At 61.0% G+C, this 17,857-nt stretch overlaps 1 protein-coding gene across 1 annotated transcript in view; it reads left to right on the forward strand.

The window, feature by feature from the left end:
* The window catches only part of PRRX2 (paired related homeobox 2), a 36,885-nt gene extending 24,179 nt beyond the window's left edge, over window positions 1-12,706 (forward strand). Inside the window, exons 2-4 of the mRNA XM_059658285.1 lie at window positions 9,197-9,384; window positions 10,041-10,219; window positions 12,268-12,706. Of these exons, the coding sequence (XP_059514268.1) occupies window positions 9,197-9,384; window positions 10,041-10,219; window positions 12,268-12,403 (503 nt within the window). The 3' untranslated portion in view covers window positions 12,404-12,706. The remainder of the gene's footprint in view (window positions 1-9,196; window positions 9,385-10,040; window positions 10,220-12,267) is intronic.
* The last annotated feature ends 5,151 nt before the right edge of the window (window positions 12,707-17,857 follow it).

The following is a 17,857-nucleotide window of genomic DNA, read 5'->3' on the forward strand; positions in this document are numbered from 1 at the left end:
GCCGCTTATTAAAATGTAGGTTTTACAATAAATTTGGCATTTGGCCACCAACCTCAGATTAAAACCAGACGCTAACCCCCTTCTCAGACCAAATTTTGAGCAGAGAGCTGCTGTCATCCTCAATGCCTCCGACCCCCACCCACCCTGCACCCCCACTCCTCCAGGTGCCCCCACTTTCCGGAGCGTGGATTTGGGGTCTCGGGAGCAGGCAAAGCTGGGCTCACATGACCAGCTGTGACCAGAGGTGACCGGAGGCCTGGGAACTTGAACCCTGACTCCTGGAGTTCTGAGCGGACAGCAGTCAGCCCTGCAGGCTGGGGATGGCCCGTTGTACCTTGGCCTTTGACCTCCCGGCCCTTGTCTGTGCCCGAGAATAGGACACACGCTCCCTATTCAGTAGCTTCGTCCCTGCCCCCCCTCCTTGGGCCCAATGACCCCACTTTTCAAAGGCTCCTGGGCCTCAGAAGTTTTTGCCTCATCCTTGCCCACCCTCCCCACCCCACCCCCAACCCCGCTTCCCGCAGTGGGCCTGCCGTGCCCCACGCCGCCTCCTGGCTGCTCTCCCACTGAGGGTTCCCCAAACACCCCACCCAGAGCCGCTTTGGGGCCCCAGCATCACTGAGCCGCCGTCTGGGCCTCAGCCCCTCGTCCCCCACTCCGTCCTCCCCTCCCTGTGTCCCCTCAAGCACTCAGCGGTTCCCTTGTCTCCGTTCTCTGCCAACCCCTGTGTCTCTCTCTGACCTCTCCCCCTTTTTCTGTGTGTGTGGTTTTTTTAAAAAAACATATTTTTGTTGCCCGCCCCTGGCAACTGCTAACCGCCTGTTCCTATAGATTCGCCTGTTCTCACCCTCCCTGTAAGTGGGATCACACGGAAGGTGGCCTTTTGTGAGAGGCACCGTCTCCTTTCACGGAGCACGCTGTGTCCCAGGGGCTCCCCGTTGCACCGCGATCTGCGTTTCATTCCTTTTCTCAGCTGGACAATGTTCGTTGTATGAGATGCTACACTTCCCATATCCACTCATCAGCTGGCTGTTGGGAGTAACGCTGCTATGCATGTTCGTGTACAGGTTTTGTGTGGACGGATGTTTTCCTTCCTCTCGGGTGTGTACCTAGGAGCGGAATTGCTGGGTCACATGGCGACTCTGTGTGTAACGTTTGAGGAACCGCCAGGCTGTTTTCCAAAGAGACTCCACCACGGCACATCCCACTGGCGGCGTAGGAGGTCCGATTTCTCACATTCTTGCCGACCTTGGTCGTTACCTGACTCTTGATTCCGGCCGTCCTGGTGGCTGTGACGGGGTACCTCGTGGGGTTTTGATTTGCGTCTCCCTGGGCACCCTCTCACGTGCTTGCTGGTCATTCGGATACTGTCTTTGGAGAAATGTCTCTTTAGTTCCTTTGCTCATTTTCAAGTTGCGTTATTTGACTTTTTATGGGGGAGTTCTAGGAGTTCTCTGCTTTCTGTATGCAAGTGCCCTGTCCAACATGTGATCTGTAAATATTTTTACCTTCCTGTGGGTTATCTTTTCACGTTCTTGGCGGTGTTCACAAAAGTGCCTGGTTTCAGGGGTGTCTGAGTTACCCTTTCTCTTTAGTTGCTTGGGCTTGGGGTGTCACGTCTAAACCGTTGTCTGGCCCTTCTGAGGGGAAAGTGGAGACTTCACCTCTTTTTCTGGGACGAGGCCTTCCTTCATGTATCTAGTCATTCATGCCGAAGGATTTCTGAAACCAAACTTCTGGTTCAGGCCTGGGGATGCAGCCGTGACAAGGCCAACCCGGTGCCCGCCTCCCTAGAGTTTAGACTCGGCTGGAAGAGACCGGCACAAGGCAGAAAACCGAAACAGAGGAGCGACTGAATCACAGACGCGCAGGACGGGGCTGGGGCCCAGGAGCCTATGACAAGGAGATCCGCCCTGGACTGAGGTCTGGAAAGACCTCTCAGGGCAGAACATTCAGGCTCAGACTAAAGGCTGGGTAAGCATTCACCAGGCAAAAGGGGTGCAGAGCGCCAGGCAGAGGGAACGGCATGTGCAAAGGCCCTGAGGCAGGTAGGAGCTCCTGCTGTCTAGCAGGGCAGATCCCCTTGGCCCACTGGCCCCTGCGCTGGGGGGTGAAGTGGCCCCGTGGAAGCGCGGGCTGCATGCCATGTCCTTTGGACAGCAGAGGCTCCAGACCCCGAAGAGACCCAGATGCATCGCCGCTGCCTCCAGGGCCCTGCGAGGTTCCAGGGGCCACACGGGAGCCTCCCCAGCCTCCTCCGGACGCGGGGTCCGCTCAAGCCTGCAGGGACCTTCCAGCAGCCACACTGGCCTCAGGGCTGGGAGGGGTGGGGGCAGCAGTTCCAGGCTGGGGTGGCTCACGGAGGCCTGGGAGGCCACGGAGCATGGATGGGGCCCCTGGAACCCCGCTGACTCCTCAGGCCTCCGTGCATCGTCCCTCCTCACCTTCCTTCCCGAGGCGTTTGCTCCTTCTCCAGACTGGTAGCTATAAAAGCGTGTTAGCACCTTGGGTTTTGTTCGAAATTAATGAGGTGACACATCCTTGGAAGGAGGAGGGGACAGTGGCTGCAGTGGCTGACTCTCCCCATCGGCCCCACACCCCTTCCTCCTGCCCCGTGGTCACGTTCTCACGGATGGCACTGGCGGCCTTTATGGCCCTGTCAGGAGGACCTGGGCCCCGGAGACAGCCCAGGACACAGGGCAGGCCTGTAGTCCCTCCACACCCTGCCAGTGCCTCCTTGTTTGTTCATTCATTTGCTCGTTCATTCACTCAACGCTCGGAAAATATTGGTGAAGAGTTGACCTTGGGCCAGGCTCTGTGATGGGTCCCAGAGAGAAAAAGAGCAGTAAGTTCCAGGTCCTGCCTGACAAAGGACCCCACACTTACCCGACAACGACAGCGTGTGTGTGTGTGTGTGTGTGTGTGTGTGTGTGTGTGTGTAATCCGAGAAGGCTTCCTGGAGGAAGCGATGTATCAGCTGAGACCTGAAGGTAAGCTGGGGAGGGAGAGAATTTGCAAGCCCCAGAGAGGTTTGAGCACTGATTTCAGAGAGGGCGTGGACCCTGACAGCAGTCCTGAGATGGCCCAAAGCCCGCACCCAGGGTGACCTGGGTGGCGCCCTCCAGTGGGTAGAGCCAGAAAAACCCTCAAGAGAAGGGCTCTGATCACCAAGGATTTTTCCAGGGCAGGGCTGCAGCCAGGGTACCTCCTCCCTCCTCACCCCTGGCAGGTGGCTACCAGGCGGGTGGCGAGGAAGGAGAGGGCCTAGGGTTTGCTGGCAAAGGCTGTGTGAGGCTGGGTAGGTCCTGGCCCCTCTCTGAGCCTCCCTCCGGCCTCTGTAAGGCGGAGACGGCGCTGCCTGCTCCTCTGAGGTTGTGGGGCCTCCTGGGAGGTGAGGCTGGGAAGTCTGCCTGTACGAGCTCAGCAGAGGCACGGAGCCAGCCCTCCTCTGCGCCTGGTCCCTGGTCCCTGGTCCCCGAGTGTCTGGGCCTGAGGTCAGCTTGGCCAGAGATGAAACCAGCTCTTGAGCCCCTTGCGTGGGATTCTGGCAGGGTGGCCCGGCCTCCTGGGAAGCCCGGAGCCCAGGCTCCGTGCTCTAGAGGCCTCTAGGGACCGTGTTTCTTCTCCTCCCTCCTCCTTCCTTTCTTTCAAAATGCTGACCCGACTCCGTTGCAGGCCTGCCCTCGGTCCTGCCCTCGTAGGTCTCACAGGGTGGGCAGCCCACACGCGTCCCCCTCCTGGGAGCCCCCCTGGCCTGCATGCCTGGGAACGCCGACGCATACCCCAGCTCCAGAAACGCTTCTGTGGCCGTCAGCAGCCCTCCTCTTGGTTCCCTGCACCCCAAGACCCCACAGAGGCGCCCGGAAGTTCATGCATGAGGACCAGGTGGGGTGGGCTTAGGGCCGGCTGCCCTCACCACAGTCGGTAAGACCTGGGAGCTGTGCTGCTCTGCGGATTCACATCCCAGCTCGGCCTTTCCTGGCCATGTGGCTTCGTCTCCATGGCTCAGTTTCCCGCTCTGTGAAATGGGCTGAGTCCCCCATGAGGGTCAAATGTTACTGTCTTCTTCTAATGAGATTCCTGAGGCTGGCGGGGTTAAAGGGTCCTCCCAGCGCCACTGTGCCTAACCCGGGCCCTCCTGCACCCCCAGCCACTGTGAGGGGAGGTGGGGGCCCCCATGTCTCCCCAAGTAGCGCTTGGGTCCTTAGAGATGCTCGGGCAGCGGTTGAGGATGCGGTTTGCAGAATTCCTGTCTGAGCCCTGCTCCCCGGGGCCCTTCAGAGGAGCCCAAACCTCTCCCAGGAGTCCTGGGGGGTGGGGGGAGGGGGGCGAAGCCCTTGCTGGCTCCCTGGCCCCCCTCCGCTTCCTTCCTCAGACCGTCCTGCCTGCACGTTCCGCAGCTCCGAAGCCCCTGCGCCCCCCGCTCCCCCCCGCCGGTGTTAATGTGTTAAATCCACATCAAGGTCCGGGGGACCCGCTGTTTATTTTTGCGAGCGCGTTGGCAGAGATCGCACTGGGGGGAGGGGAGGCGGCTGATTTGGTCAGAATAAATGCTAATTAATAAAAGTTATTTATTTGGGTTGGAGCTCGCCCTGGCCCCGGGGTCAGGCGCAAACTGACTATTTGAAGCAAAAGCAAATAGAGAGGGTCCCTCGGCAGCTTGAGAAGGCCGGCGCGGAGAGGCGGGTTTATTTGTCTTGGGAAGAATTTGCCGTTAATTCCCTCCAGACTATTTAGGCCCTTAAATTACACGGAATAAGAAAAACCATGGGTGCGGGGGAGAGGAGCCAGGAACACTTGATCATCTGGCCGAGAGCAGAGATTTTAAATGTCTTTGGCCCGCAGTCAGCCAAATAACTGGTATGTGTGAAATAATGTGATGGCAGAGCGCTGCGCCCAGTCACTTTTTTCCATTGTAATTTAATCGCAGGAGCCATCGGGGCTTGGAGGGAGAGAGCGGGGCAGCCTCCCCAGGCCCGGACGTTTCTCTCCGCCCGATCCCGCCGCTCACGCCATCATCTGGACGCGGTTTCGGGCTTCGTTTTTAATCCCAGAGAAAAGCAGAACTTTTATTGCGCGCAAGGGAGCTTTGGGCACAGCCCGGCTTGGCCCGAGCAGGCCTGGGTGCCCGCTAGCCCGAGGCTCAGAGAGTATTTGTTTATTTCCCAAATGCTCTGAGCCCACCACCGTGCATTTCTCAGGAGCTGATCGCTGGGAAGCAGAGGCTGCCTGGGAGCCCTGGCTGAGTCCGGAGCTCTGGGTTCGAGTCCTGCGTCGCCTCCGAGACGCTGCTGGACCAGACCGTCCTCAGCCTGGCCTGCCTCTCCTCCGCCCGCCGCGGGGACTCACACCCCCTTTCCACGGTGGGCTCGGGCGACGCAGGGGGGCCTTGCCTCCACGCCCCACGCGGCTGGCACGCGAACGTGTGGTGGGAAGGGCAGCGAGCATGTCCTGGGCGCTTGCTATGCTCTGGACACCGAGTTAAACTCAGCTCCTGGCGGGGACCGGGTGTGACCTCGGGCTCCAGCGGTGAGGTCTTCCTTTAGAACAAAGGGCCCCGCCCTGGCCGGCAGCTCAGCTGGTCAGAGCATCGGCCAGATACACCCACATGGCAGGTTCAATCCCCGGTCAGAAACCAGCCAATGAAGGCGTAAGCAATAGAACAACAAAACCCACGTTCCTCTCTCTCTTTCTCTCCCCACCCCTTCCACTCTCTCTAAAATCAATCAATCACAATTTTAAAAAGCAAAATAATGTTATTTTTTTTTTTAAAAAAGTGCCCAGTGCGCCCTTCCCGTGGCTGGGATGGGGACTCGGGTGCTTGCGCACCAGCCAGATGCTGAAGCTGGAGACCCCGCCCCGGCCCACGGCCACCTTCCTTAGGGGCGAGGCAGATGAGGGGAGCCCCCATGGACAGGGGCTGAGCCTCCCAGTGGACAAGAATTCCTACCCCAGCCGCATGGCCTTGGGCACGCCCTCAGCCTCAGTCTCCCCGCATGTGAAATGGGTGGTTGGGGGGATTCAGTGGGTGGATCCTGCCCAAACCAATTGTTCTGGGGCACATCCCGTACCCGGTCGGGGCGGGTGGGGAGGGGTGTGGTCCACCGCCCTGGAGGCCAGCTGGCCCTGTAGGTGCGTCTGGGGCGGGGAGGGGGGCAGTACATGCTCTGGGGTGAGAGTTTCCGCCCCACGTCACCGCACAGTTTGGTGAAAGAGGGGGGCTGCTTCTTCCGGCGCCCACTTGGCGGGGCGGGCGCTACAAAATGGTTTTCATTTACACACCCTCGTCTTGAATTGCTCTGAAACTTCCCGAAAAAAGTCTCCTTTTTTGGCTGAAATGCCTCCTGCGTTGGGCGTGTGCCCAAGCCTGAAGGGGGGCGGAGGTGGACTCGGCAACGGCTGGTGTTCCAGAAGCTTCCGTCCCGCGTGGCCTATGGATCATCACCCAGTTTTCAGCACATGGGCCCTTGTTGTTTCGGTTTAAGGTTTCTTCCCGCTGGAGGGGCTGGGGCGGGGAGGGGCGTTCCGTCCATCCATCCATCCGTCCGCGCCTTTTCTTGGAGGAAAGGGGTGAGGAGTGAAGCCTGAGCCAGTCCGGGAGGGGATTCGCTCGCTGGGGCCCCCCCCTCCCCCGTGCGGCCCCCACGCCGGCCCCTCCCACGCGTGTCCCGCGTGTCCGCAAGCAGGCGCTCCCCACGAGAAAAGCTCTGACCCAAACTCCTGCCCCTGCGTCCTCGCCGAGGCTTCGCGCTCAGCCCTGCGGACAGTGACCGGCCGACGCTGCCATGTGGGACCCGTGTCCCGGGTGCGGACGGGGATGTCGGGGCGTCCCAGCCCGTGCCCGGTCCGCCCCGGCCGGACCGTCAAAACGTCTCCGGACGCTGCCAGGTGTCCCCGGAGGCCAGACCGCCCGCGGCTGAGAACCACCGGCCCAGACCCAGCTGTGGGCCAGTTCCTGCCTGACACCCCCAGAGGCCCCCCCACAGGCACTGCAGTCTCAAGTCAGCCTCAGCTTGAACCGCCGGCAAACCCGGCGAACCTCAGAGCTTGTTTGAAAACAGGGATCGAGTGCTGTCCATTGCAGGGCCTGGAATGTTCTAGAGCAGCGGTTCTCAACCTTCCGAACGCCGCGACCCTTTAATACAGTTCCTCATGTTGTGGTGACCCCCAATTTCATGGTTACAAATTGAACATCATTAAAGCATAGCGATTAATCACAGAAACAATATGTAATGATATATGTGTTTTCCGATGGTCTTAGGCGACCCCTGTGAAAGGGTCGTTGGACCCCCAAAGGGGTCGCGACCCACAGGTTGAGAACCGCTGCTCTAGATGCTCAGCTGAACACAGGTTTGTAATCTTGTACAGTGTAGGGAGTGGAGCGGCGAGAGGGAAGGATTCGGTTTTACTTTGTTCCCTCCTGTGTTGTTTGAGTCGGTTACTGTGACAGGCGGCGACATGACTTTGTTATTAAAACATGTATATTCTTCAGTCCTCACCGAAGGGTATTTCTCCACTGGTTTTTAGAGAGAGTGGAAGGGAGGGGGAGAGACAGAGAGAGAGAAACATCGATGTGAGAGAGTCACAGCAATTAGTTGCCTCCTGCACGCGCTCGGACCAAGGCCAGGGATCGAGCCTGCAACTGAGGTACATGCCTTTGACCGGAATCAAACCCGGGACCTTTCAGCCGCAGGCCGATGCTCTATCCACTGAGCTCAAACTGGCCGGGGCTAAAGTTCACACTCTAAATGAGAAAGTCAGATACACAAGGAAGTGCTGAACTGGGCATGTTGGTTCTAAGTGCCGGGGGAGCTCGATGGAGTGGGGGGGCAGGGTTTCCATGTGGACTCAGGTGGTCAGGGAGGGCTCCCTGGAGGAGTGGGCAGTGAGCTGGGTCCTGGGGGATGAAGGGCCAGCGTTTCTCCCCTGGATAAGAGGTAAATGTGGGAGCAGTCGCCAAGCATCCTCCTTCCTTCCCTCTGTCGGGTGGGGTGATGGGGATAAGACACCTGGACACAGGATCCCTCTGAGCACCAATGACCTGTGACGCTGAAGAGCCTGCGTGCAGCGCACCCTGTGACCTGGGACGCTTGCTGCTCTTATTACGTGTTATTATAATTAAACAACAAAATCCGCGGAGGGCTCGCCACGCCTGGAGCCTGGCCGGGGCTGAGGACACGCGCGTGTCTCCCGGACCCTCCCTGCCAGGCCAGTCGTCCCTCATGGCAGCAGGTGCCTGTCCCCTGGCTCCACGGGATGGGGGAGGGAAGGGGGCTGGTTGCCTTTTTGCACCACGACACCCCTGGGCCCTAGCGCTGAGCCTGCACATAGTAGGCGCCTAGTGAATATGTGTTGAATGGATGAATGGACGCATGAAGGAAGGAGCGAATTAAAGGCAGGTGCCCCTGCTCTTGGGCCTGGACCATCCATCCCTAGAGGGAGACCCAAGTAAAGAGCTCAGTGCAGCCCTAGCTGGTTTGCCGCAGTGGATAGAGCATCTCGGTTTCTATCTCACTCCTTACCCCTTCCTCTCTGAAGTAAGTAAAAAAAATTATATATATATTATTTCAGAGAGGAAAGGAGAGGAGAGAGAGATAGAAACATCAGTGATGAGAGAGAATCATTGATTGGCTGCCTCCTGCATGTCCCCTACTGGGGATCAAGCCTACAACCCGGGCATGTGCCCTTGACCAGAATCGAACAAGGGAACCCTTCAGTCCGCAGGCTGGTGCCCTACCCACTGAGCCAAACCAGCTAGGGAGTGTAAAAATATATTTAAAAAACAAAAGCAAAAAAAGCCAGGCTGGCATGGCTCAGTGGTTGAGCATGGACCTATGGACCGATGAACCAGGAGGTCATGGTTCGATTCCCGATCGGGGCACATGCGGGGTTGTGTGCTTGATCCCCAGTGTAGGGCGTGCAGGAGGCAGCCAATCAATGATTCTCTCTCATCATGGATGCTACAATCCCTCTCTCCCTCTCCCTTCCTCTCTGACATCAATAACAATATTTATTTATGTTTTTAAAAAAAAAAAAAACACAAAAAACTCAATGCAAACTGTTGAGCAGGTGCCGAGTGACTGTCCAAGCTTCCCGGTGCAGGGGCGGCCTGGCCGGTCTGGGGGGCTTCGGGCACGCACCGCGCCGTCCCATGCCCTGCTGACCTGCTGACCTGCTGGCCCTGCCCTCCCCCCAGGCGAGTGTCCCAGCCCCGGGCGCGGCGGCGCCCCCAAGCGGAAGAAGAAGCAGCGCCGGAACCGCACCACCTTCAACAGCAGCCAGCTGCAGGCGCTGGAGCGCGTGTTCGAGCGCACGCACTACCCCGACGCCTTCGTGCGCGAGGAGCTGGCCAGGCGCGTCAACCTCAGCGAGGCGCGCGTCCAGGTGAGCGCCGCCATCCGGGGCCACCCTGGGGCCGCCCAGCCCCCACCCACTCAGGGGTAGGGAGCTGCCGAGGTGAGATGTTTAAGAGCAGAAACATCTGAGGCCAGGAGGGCTGAGGTTCAAATCCGAGCCCTGCCACTCACTAGCTGTGTGACCTAGAGCAAGTTGCTCACCCTCTCTGTGCCTTAGGTGCCTCCCCATAAAACGAGGATCGTGTGGGTGTATTTTATAGGATTCTCCTGAGAATTAAAGGGGTTACTACATCTTAAAATTTTTTTAAGAAAGGAGTTACTACATTTGTAAAGTGCTTCGAGCAGTGCCTGCCACAAAGGGGTTTGATAAAGTCTTTTTAACGTGTTTTCACTCTGTGCCAGCTCGGAGCTGAGCGCTCAGCCTGCAGCTCTCATGATAACTTCACAACAGCCACGTGCTCATTTATTCATCCTTCATTCATTCGCCTGCCCGTTCTCCAACACACACTTAGCCAGCAGCAGGGATCACCCTGCACCCCCACTTTACAGATGAGAAAACTGAGGCTCGGAGAGGGGAAACTGCCAGTCCAGGGTTGGTAGCAGAGCAGGCACATGCTGGGTCCAAAAGGACCTGGTCCCCTTCACAGCCGCCGCATCCTGCTCCCCTCTCTCTCCTACCCCCAGGTCTGGTTTCAGAACCGCCGGGCCAAGTTCCGCCGGAATGAGCGGGCCATGCTCGCCAACCGCTCCGCCTCGCTGCTCAAGTCCTACAGCCAGGAGGCCGCCATCGAGCAGCCCGTGGCTCCCCGGCCCACCGCCCTGAACCCAGACTATCTCTCTTGGACAGCCTCCTCCCCCTACAGGTGAGGGCCAGCCCCCTTCCGGCCAGGAGGGGCGTGGCCAGGGGTCCCCAGGGTGTGGTAGGGCCCCGGCTCCTTCCAGCATCCCCTGGCACCGGGACCCACCAAGTGGTCGGTGGGCAAGTGTGTGACGTGTGCTCTCGAGTGTGCACGTGTGGGTGTTGTAGGAGTACGCGTGTGTTGCATGAGTGTGAGCACGTATGCACATGAGTGCGTGCGTTTCCACATCAGTGTGTGTGCATGGCTGGGAGTGCACAGGAGTGTGCATGTGCATGCATGTGCACACGGATGTGCGGAAGGGAGAGACGACGAGGCCCGTCTGGAGGGGAAGGAAGAACCCGTGTCGCTCTCAGGCAGCTGGAACCCCGCGGGATCTCGAGGCGCGAGAGCCCCACACCCTGTGCCCACCCTCCCGGCCAGAAACGGAGGCTGGAGGGCTGGGACAATGGCCTCCCTGTCCTGGGGGCCTGGCTGGGGTCCAGGGCCAAGTTCTGGGGCAGCTCTCCCCTGGTCACAGCTAGAAAAAGGCAGAGTGAGACGGAAGAGGGAGGGGCGCTGGGGAGCTGGGTTTGTTCCCCACAACTCAGGGGGCGCCATCCGCCCCTTGGTCTGTGAGCAGCTCTGCCGGAGCCTTGGTCTTGTTGAAGGTGAGGCCCAGCAGGTCAGTTTGTGGCGTCGCAGTCCAGGTGGCGCGTAGTGAGGGCCTAGCGATGCCGGCCTGTCTCCTGGGTGCCTCCCTGCCCGTCCTTACTCACTGAGAAGCCTCCTACACCCAGGCGTGTGCTCACTCACCCCGTCCTCTGCGCACAGGCCCTGTGCACACACCCGGCCCCATGCACACACCCGGCCCCGTGCACACACCCGGCCCTGTGCACACACCAGGCCCCGTGCACACACCCGGCCCCGTGCACACACCCGGCCCCGTGCACACACCCGGCCCCATGCACGCACCCGGCCCCGTGCACACACCCGGCCCTGTGCACACACCAGGTCCCGTGCACGCGCCAGGTCCCATGCACACACCAGGTCCCATGCACACACCCGGCCCCGTGCACGCACCCGGCCCTGTGCACGCGCCAGGTCCCATGCACGCACCAGGTCCCAGGCACACACCAGGTCCCATGCACGCGCCAGGTCCCATGCACACACCCGGCCCCGTGCACGCGCCAGGTCCCATGCACACACCCGGCCCCGTGCACGCACCAGGTCCCATGCACGCACCCGGCCCTGTGCACGCGCCAGGTCCCATGCACGCGCCAGGTCCCATGCACACACCAGGTCCCATGCACGCGCCAGGTCCCATGCACACACCCGGCCCCGTGCACGCGCCAGGTCCCGTGCACGCACCCGGCCCCGTGCACGCGCCAGGTCCCGTGCACGCACCAGGTCCCGTGCACGCACCAGGTCCCATGCACGCACCCGGCCCCGTGCACGTGCCAGGTCCCATGCACGCACCAGGTCCCGTGCACACACCCGGCCCCGTGCACACACCCGGCCCCGTGCACACACCAGGTCCCGTGCACGCACCAGGTCCCGTGCACGCACCAGGTCCCATGCACACACCAGGTCCCATGCACGCACCCGGCCCTGTGCACGCGCCAGGTCCCATGCACGCACCAGGTCCCATGCACACACCAGGTCCCGTGCACGCGCCAGGTCCCATGCACACACCCGGCCCCGTGCACACACCCGGCCCTGTGCACGTGCCAGGTCCCATGCACGCGCCAGGTCCCATGCACGCACCCGGCCCTGTGCACACGCCAGGTCCCATGCACGCACCAGGTCCCATGCACGCACCCGGCCCTGTGCACGCACCAGGATGGACGGGACCCAGGCCTTACTCTCAGGAAGCTCCTGGTCCAGCGAGAAATTCCCACAAATCCCCACGGCGGTTCCGTGCCCCAGGGCTGGCCGTGGGCGCTTCCACCGCCCGTCACCCCACCCCAGGAGAGGGCTTCCCAGGAGAGCAAGGAGGGGAGGCCGGAGGGCCAGGGCCGGGGCCAGGGCTGACAGCCACACCACATAGGTCCTGTGCCTTCTGTCGCCCCCAGCACAGTGCCGCCCTACAGCCCCGGAGGCTCGAGCCCCGCCGCCCCGGGGGTCAACATGGCCAACAGCATCGCCAGCCTCCGCCTCAAGGCCAAGGAGTTCAGCCTGCACCACAGCCAGGTGCCCACCGTGAACTGAGCCCTGCCCCCCGGGCCGCTGCCTCCTGGTCGGCAGCCGAGGAGCGGGCACATGCCGGACAGTGACCGCCTCCGGTCCCGCCCCGTCCCCGGCCCCGGCCGGCTCTCCTGGCCCTTCCCTCCAGCCCAGACCGCGGCCGGAGAGGCTGCTGAGACACCGGAGCCCCGCGCAGCCCCTCGCCCGCGACCCTGGCAGGGGTTGGGCCGGAAGGTGAACAGGAGCTCACCAAGGACCTCACTTACTTTGTGTATTAAAACCAAATAGCTTTTGTCTTTAAGAAATAAAAATGGTTTAAGCCCCAAAGGGTTGCGGGAGGGCAGATACGGGCAGCAAACAAAAGGGGCCAGCCCGCGGGGCCCTGCCCCGTCTGCCGCTCCTGGAAGAAGTCCCGTTCGCCGGCCGGCAGAGCCCAGGGGTGGGGAGTGGGACACCCCGGGGTTTGTGCGGCTGTGAGCAAGACCCCTCCCCTCTCTGGTCAGGGAGAGGCCCCTCTGCCCTGGGGCTGGGGGCGGGGTGGACGGGACAGATGCTGACATGGACGTCCTTGCTCTCGGGCAGACTAACAGCGTGGGACCCCAAGCATTTGACGGGGGAGGGGCCTGGACAAATGGTGGGGTGCAGCGTGGAGGTCCCAGGGCCCACAGGACAGAGGAGGGGTCCCGGCAGCCAAGGCCACCAGAAGGCCCTCTCCCCAGGCCCCGAACCCACCCTTTTGCAGATGGTAACTGGGGTGGCAGAGGACACACGTGCCACCAGCAAGGACACCATGAGGAGGAGCCGCAGAAAGCTGCGGGGTGAGGGGGGTGTCTGAAGCGGCCCCTCCCCGGGCCCCACGCCTCCCCTTCGGAGGGGCGCACCCGGCAGGGAAGGTCAAGGTCGGTTCCGTCCCCTCGCCGGCCCCAGGAAGGACAGCACGGCCCGACCCCACAGGGTGCAGAGTGGTCAGCCCCGCTGGGCGGGCGGCCCTCACAGTGACATTGTGGTCACGCCCCGAGGGGTCGCTATCCTATCTGCCAGCCGCACGTCTCAGGGTGTCCCCCAAGGGCCATCGTTCCCACCCACAGGCTGCATCTAGGTGACCTCAGGCAGGTCAGAGCCACACGGCGCGCCTGCGTGAGGGATGGTCCCCATTCCTGCTCTGGAAGGAATGGTGAGAGTAGCCATGAGCGAGGTGGGGACCCCTCTCCCTCCTCCCCGAATTCACCCCTGAAAGTTCCTCGTAGTCCCCCATGAATCCGCCATGAAAACAGTCCTGGTGGCGGAGCTCGGCCCCTTCCGCTGTGCGGACACGTGGGGACCTCGCTGCGTGACGTCCTGTGGCTGGGTGGTTGGGACTCTGGTGGGCAGGGAGCGTGGGGCACCCGTGGGGTGAGGGCCAGAGCTGGGGGAGACCTGGGCCTGGCCGGCCGGCGGCTGCCATCAGAGCTGTGCTTTCTCTCTCAATTTGGCCTCTGCCTCAGGTAAGTGCTCTCTGGGCCTTCATTTGCCATTTATTACGGAGCAAACGTTATGAAACCCCTGCTGTGTGCAGGCCCTGCCCCAGGCCCCGAGGAGAGAGCAGAGACCTGACAGAGGGTCCCTGGCTGCAGGGGCCACACCTACCACAGGGGGCCCCGAACTTCTCGCCGCGGTTCTCAACCTGTGGGTCGTGAACAATGAAAATACATCCTGCGTATCAGGTATTTACATGACGATTCATAACAGAAGCAAAATTACAGTCATGAAGTAGCAACGAAAATAATTTTATGGTTGGGGGTCACCACAACATGAGGAGCTGTATTAAAGGGTCGCCACATTAGGAAGGTTGAGAACCACTGGCTAAGGCATCCGGGCAGGCTTCCCGGAGGAGGTGTCCAGGTGAAGGATGAGGAGTTCGTTAAACAAAGAGAAGAGGGAGAACAGTGTTTCCGGCTAAGGAGACACGAACGTGAAGGCCCTGGGCAAGCCAGACGCTGCCTCTGCGGGCAGGTTGCAGGGCTGGGTCTCCGGGTGTGGCGTGAAGGAGAGACGCAGGAGGGCCTCAGTGGGGCTTGTGTGGGCGGATCTAAAAGTCTGGATGTCAGCCTGGCCTTGGGGCGCCACGGAGGGGGTTCGTTTGGGGAGGAGGCTGTGTGTGCGGAGGCCGGGGCAGATGTCCAGGCAGGAGGGGCAGCCTTCCGAACCAGGTGGGGGCAGAAGGGGCAGATCTGGGTGGCGTCCTGGACACACGGGGGACACGTGCTGACGCCTAGAGGATGGGCTGACGGAGCAGGCGGAGGCCAGAGGGCCAGGGTCTGGCTTCGGCACATAGGAGGAAGTCACCTTGGAGATGAGACCTGCCCGGTAAAAGTCTCTGGAAGATGCTGGCCTGCCCTCCCACCCAGACAAGACCTGGGGCCATCCTGGTCTGAGCAGGGTCCTCCCTCACAAGGAGCTCACCGTCCCCCGTCCATCCCCCCCCCCCGCCCCCACACCCCGCTCTACCCAGGGGGTTTGCACAGCGAAGGGCTGGCACACGGGCCCAGCCAAGGAGTGTGTCTGAGCACTGAACCGGGAGCACGAGTGGACAGGCCCACCCAGGCGCTGCCAGAGGAAGGAGAGACTCGGGGCTCAGAGGGCGGCACACCTCGTTTTTCTATGTGCGGCCTAAAGGGAGGGTGCCATGAAGCACGGCCAGGTTGGGGCTGCCTGCTGCAGGGATGGGTCCCACCGGGGGCGGGGGGCGGGGGGAGGGGGGGCGGCCTCCGGCTATGGCCTGGAAGGCAGATCCCGAGAATGCCAGCTTCGGAAAGAGCCGGGGGCGGGTTCCCACAGAGGCGCTGCCCTGCCGTGGGGCGCTAGGATGGCAATGTCATTTCCTCCCAAGCGCTCTAGAAAAAACAAACCCGCTTAATTGTTTACACATGTGGCTCGGGGCGCTGAGGGATGGGGCCAGGGGCCCTCCCTGCAAGAGAAGATATATGCAAACATCGCTGTCGCATTGCAGCCTCATCACAGGCTGTGTGGGAGCTCCCGGGCACCAGGCCCGGATATCATTCTCCATGAGGAGAAGGTACCCAAGGCCCGTCCCAGGCTGGGAGGACCCGGAAGCCTCCCTCTGCCGCCCTTGGTCTGGGAGTGTGGGAGAGGGCGCGGTGTGTATCTGCTGCTACTTTTTGCTCGAAATAAAGGAACTCGAGAGAGAGAAATGGAAGGAAAGGCAGCCTGGCTCTTGGGAAACCCACCGCCTGAGAAATGAAGACCAGCGTTTCCCTGGGGCCGGGCGCCTCCCTGGACCCGGTCTCCTGCTCCGCAAATGGAGACAGTCACCTAAGCCACTGCCCAGGGCTGCTGGCACGTCCCCTCCACAAAGGGGGCCCTTGGTGTTTATGGGGGGAGAGCACACTCAAGGGTGGAGTCTGAGGAAGACCCTCGCTGTCCTGGGGGAACCTCACACTTTCCCTGCCCAGGGTCCCCAGCACCCGTGGCTCAGGGGCTCAACAGAATGTGGTAAAGGTGAAGGGAGTGAGCGGATGTCATTAAGGTCCCTAATCAGTTGACTTCGACTTAATCAAAAGGGCGGTTATGCTGGTGGACCTGACCTAACCAGGTGGGACCTTAACAGAAGGGCCAGGTGTTTCCTGGAAGAAGGGAGGCAAAGCAGAGGGGTGCTCTCCTGCCAGTCCTGAAGGGCAAACAGCCGTGCTGTGAGCTGCCCGCTGTGGGCAGGCGGCCGCTGCCCGCTGAGCCCTCAGTCTTACACCACAAGGACCTGAATCCTGCCCACAATCTGAATGGGCTTGGAAGGGGACGCTGAGCTCCAAGGCGACCTCAGCCTTGTGAGGCCCCGAGCAGAGGACCTGCAGAAACCGTAAGGCCATAAACGGTGTTGCTTTCAGACACTGTGTTTGCGGCGACTGTGACACGGCACAGAAAACGAACCCGGTGGGCGTGGAGCTTGGGGGTCCCACCGTGGGCCTGGCCCCGTTCCGCCCACGAACCCCAGACCCTCTACAGAGGAGGTGAAGCCTCTGCTCCAATTACCTGCCAGACCAGAGTCACAGCCTCTGTCTTCACTCCTTCCGGGCCTTTCTGCACAAGCCGACAGATTACCTGTCCTAAAACCCAGCCTCGATCAGTCCCTCCTGTCTAAAGTCTCCTCTGGCTCCCAGGGCCCTCCCAGGAGGGTTCCATCACCACCCAGGTGTGCGAGGCTCCACCCGCTCTCCCTGTCCATCCTCAACCCCCCTGGCCCCTACCCCGGATTCTCACTGTCCCTCCCTCCGCTGTCCCGGCAGCAGCACCCTCCCGCTCACCCTCCTCCCCGCCAGCGAGGATGCATTCCAAGGAGGGTTACACTGAAGTGCCAACCTCTTAAAAACCCAGTCAAGTTCTGGCCGGTCGGCAGACACAGCAGAGGTTGGGGAGATGTGAGCCGTTGAAAAGACCAATTCAATGTTACAACTTTATATTGGAACATGGAAGGGGAAACTATTACTTTCATAATCAGACTTGAAAAAGCGAAGCTACTCAAGGTCTTGGTTGGCACAGCGACCAAGAGGAGCAACCTCTGTGGCCCAGGTGGCCATGGGGCAGGGCCCCCAGGGAGCACCATGGGCCGATGTGACCTCCCTCAGCCTCTCTGTAGGACATACATAGACATGCCAATGCATACGTGTCTATCGTACAAACAGTATAAGTATCTACGTCTTATGCACACATATAAATATAGCATACACATTGCATATGTCATGCACAAATGTAAATATCCATGCACAATGCATATAACATGTATATATATTTACTATGCATAGTGGAAGAATCTGGAAAGTTATAGGTCCTGACGTGAACAGTGATTTTTCTCAGGGACCTGCAGCTATGGGTGGTCTCAGCCCAGGAGAAGCTGCGCCCGGACACCAGGCCCCACCGGGGCAGCGCCCGCCTCCCGGGCCTGGGCTCAGCCCCAAAATCCTTGTCATCATTCAGCTCAGGGCTGCAGCCCGGCGGCCCCCAGGCTGCCCCAGGGGGTCGGCTCACGTCTGGGTGGAGTGTGGGATGCAGATGAAGGGATGAAGCCAGAACTCACTGGTGCCCAAAGTCAGCAGACATGACCTCAGGGTCCCCTCTCAGGTGTCTTGGAGGAGCAGCTGGCTCCTAGGGCAGCAGGGCCCAAGGTGGCCTCGGAGGGGGGCCGAGTGTCGCTGCCTCCAGGCGTCTCACCTGCTGTGCTCACTCTGCTGCCGGGAGACAGGCCGTCTCCTGGGTCCCGTGAGGAGACGCAGGCACAGCTGCTGCCCAGAGGCCACTGCCAGCCCTGTCCCATCCTGCAGGGCGGCGTCTGCCCCGGATGTGACAGGGAAAAATCACTCAGCTCCTGCCACCTGCCCCTCCCCGTCTCTCCCCGGCCCTCCAGTCCCCGGGTGGGCAGTCAGGGCAGACAGCAGGCACTCAATACATGATCCTGCCCTTCCCGTTTCCCAATGTGCAGCTGCGGGC

The sequence above is a fragment of the Myotis daubentonii genome, chromosome 11 (assembly GCF_963259705.1).
Source record: "Myotis daubentonii chromosome 11, mMyoDau2.1, whole genome shotgun sequence".
Classification (NCBI taxonomy): domain Eukaryota; kingdom Metazoa; phylum Chordata; class Mammalia; order Chiroptera; family Vespertilionidae; genus Myotis; species Myotis daubentonii.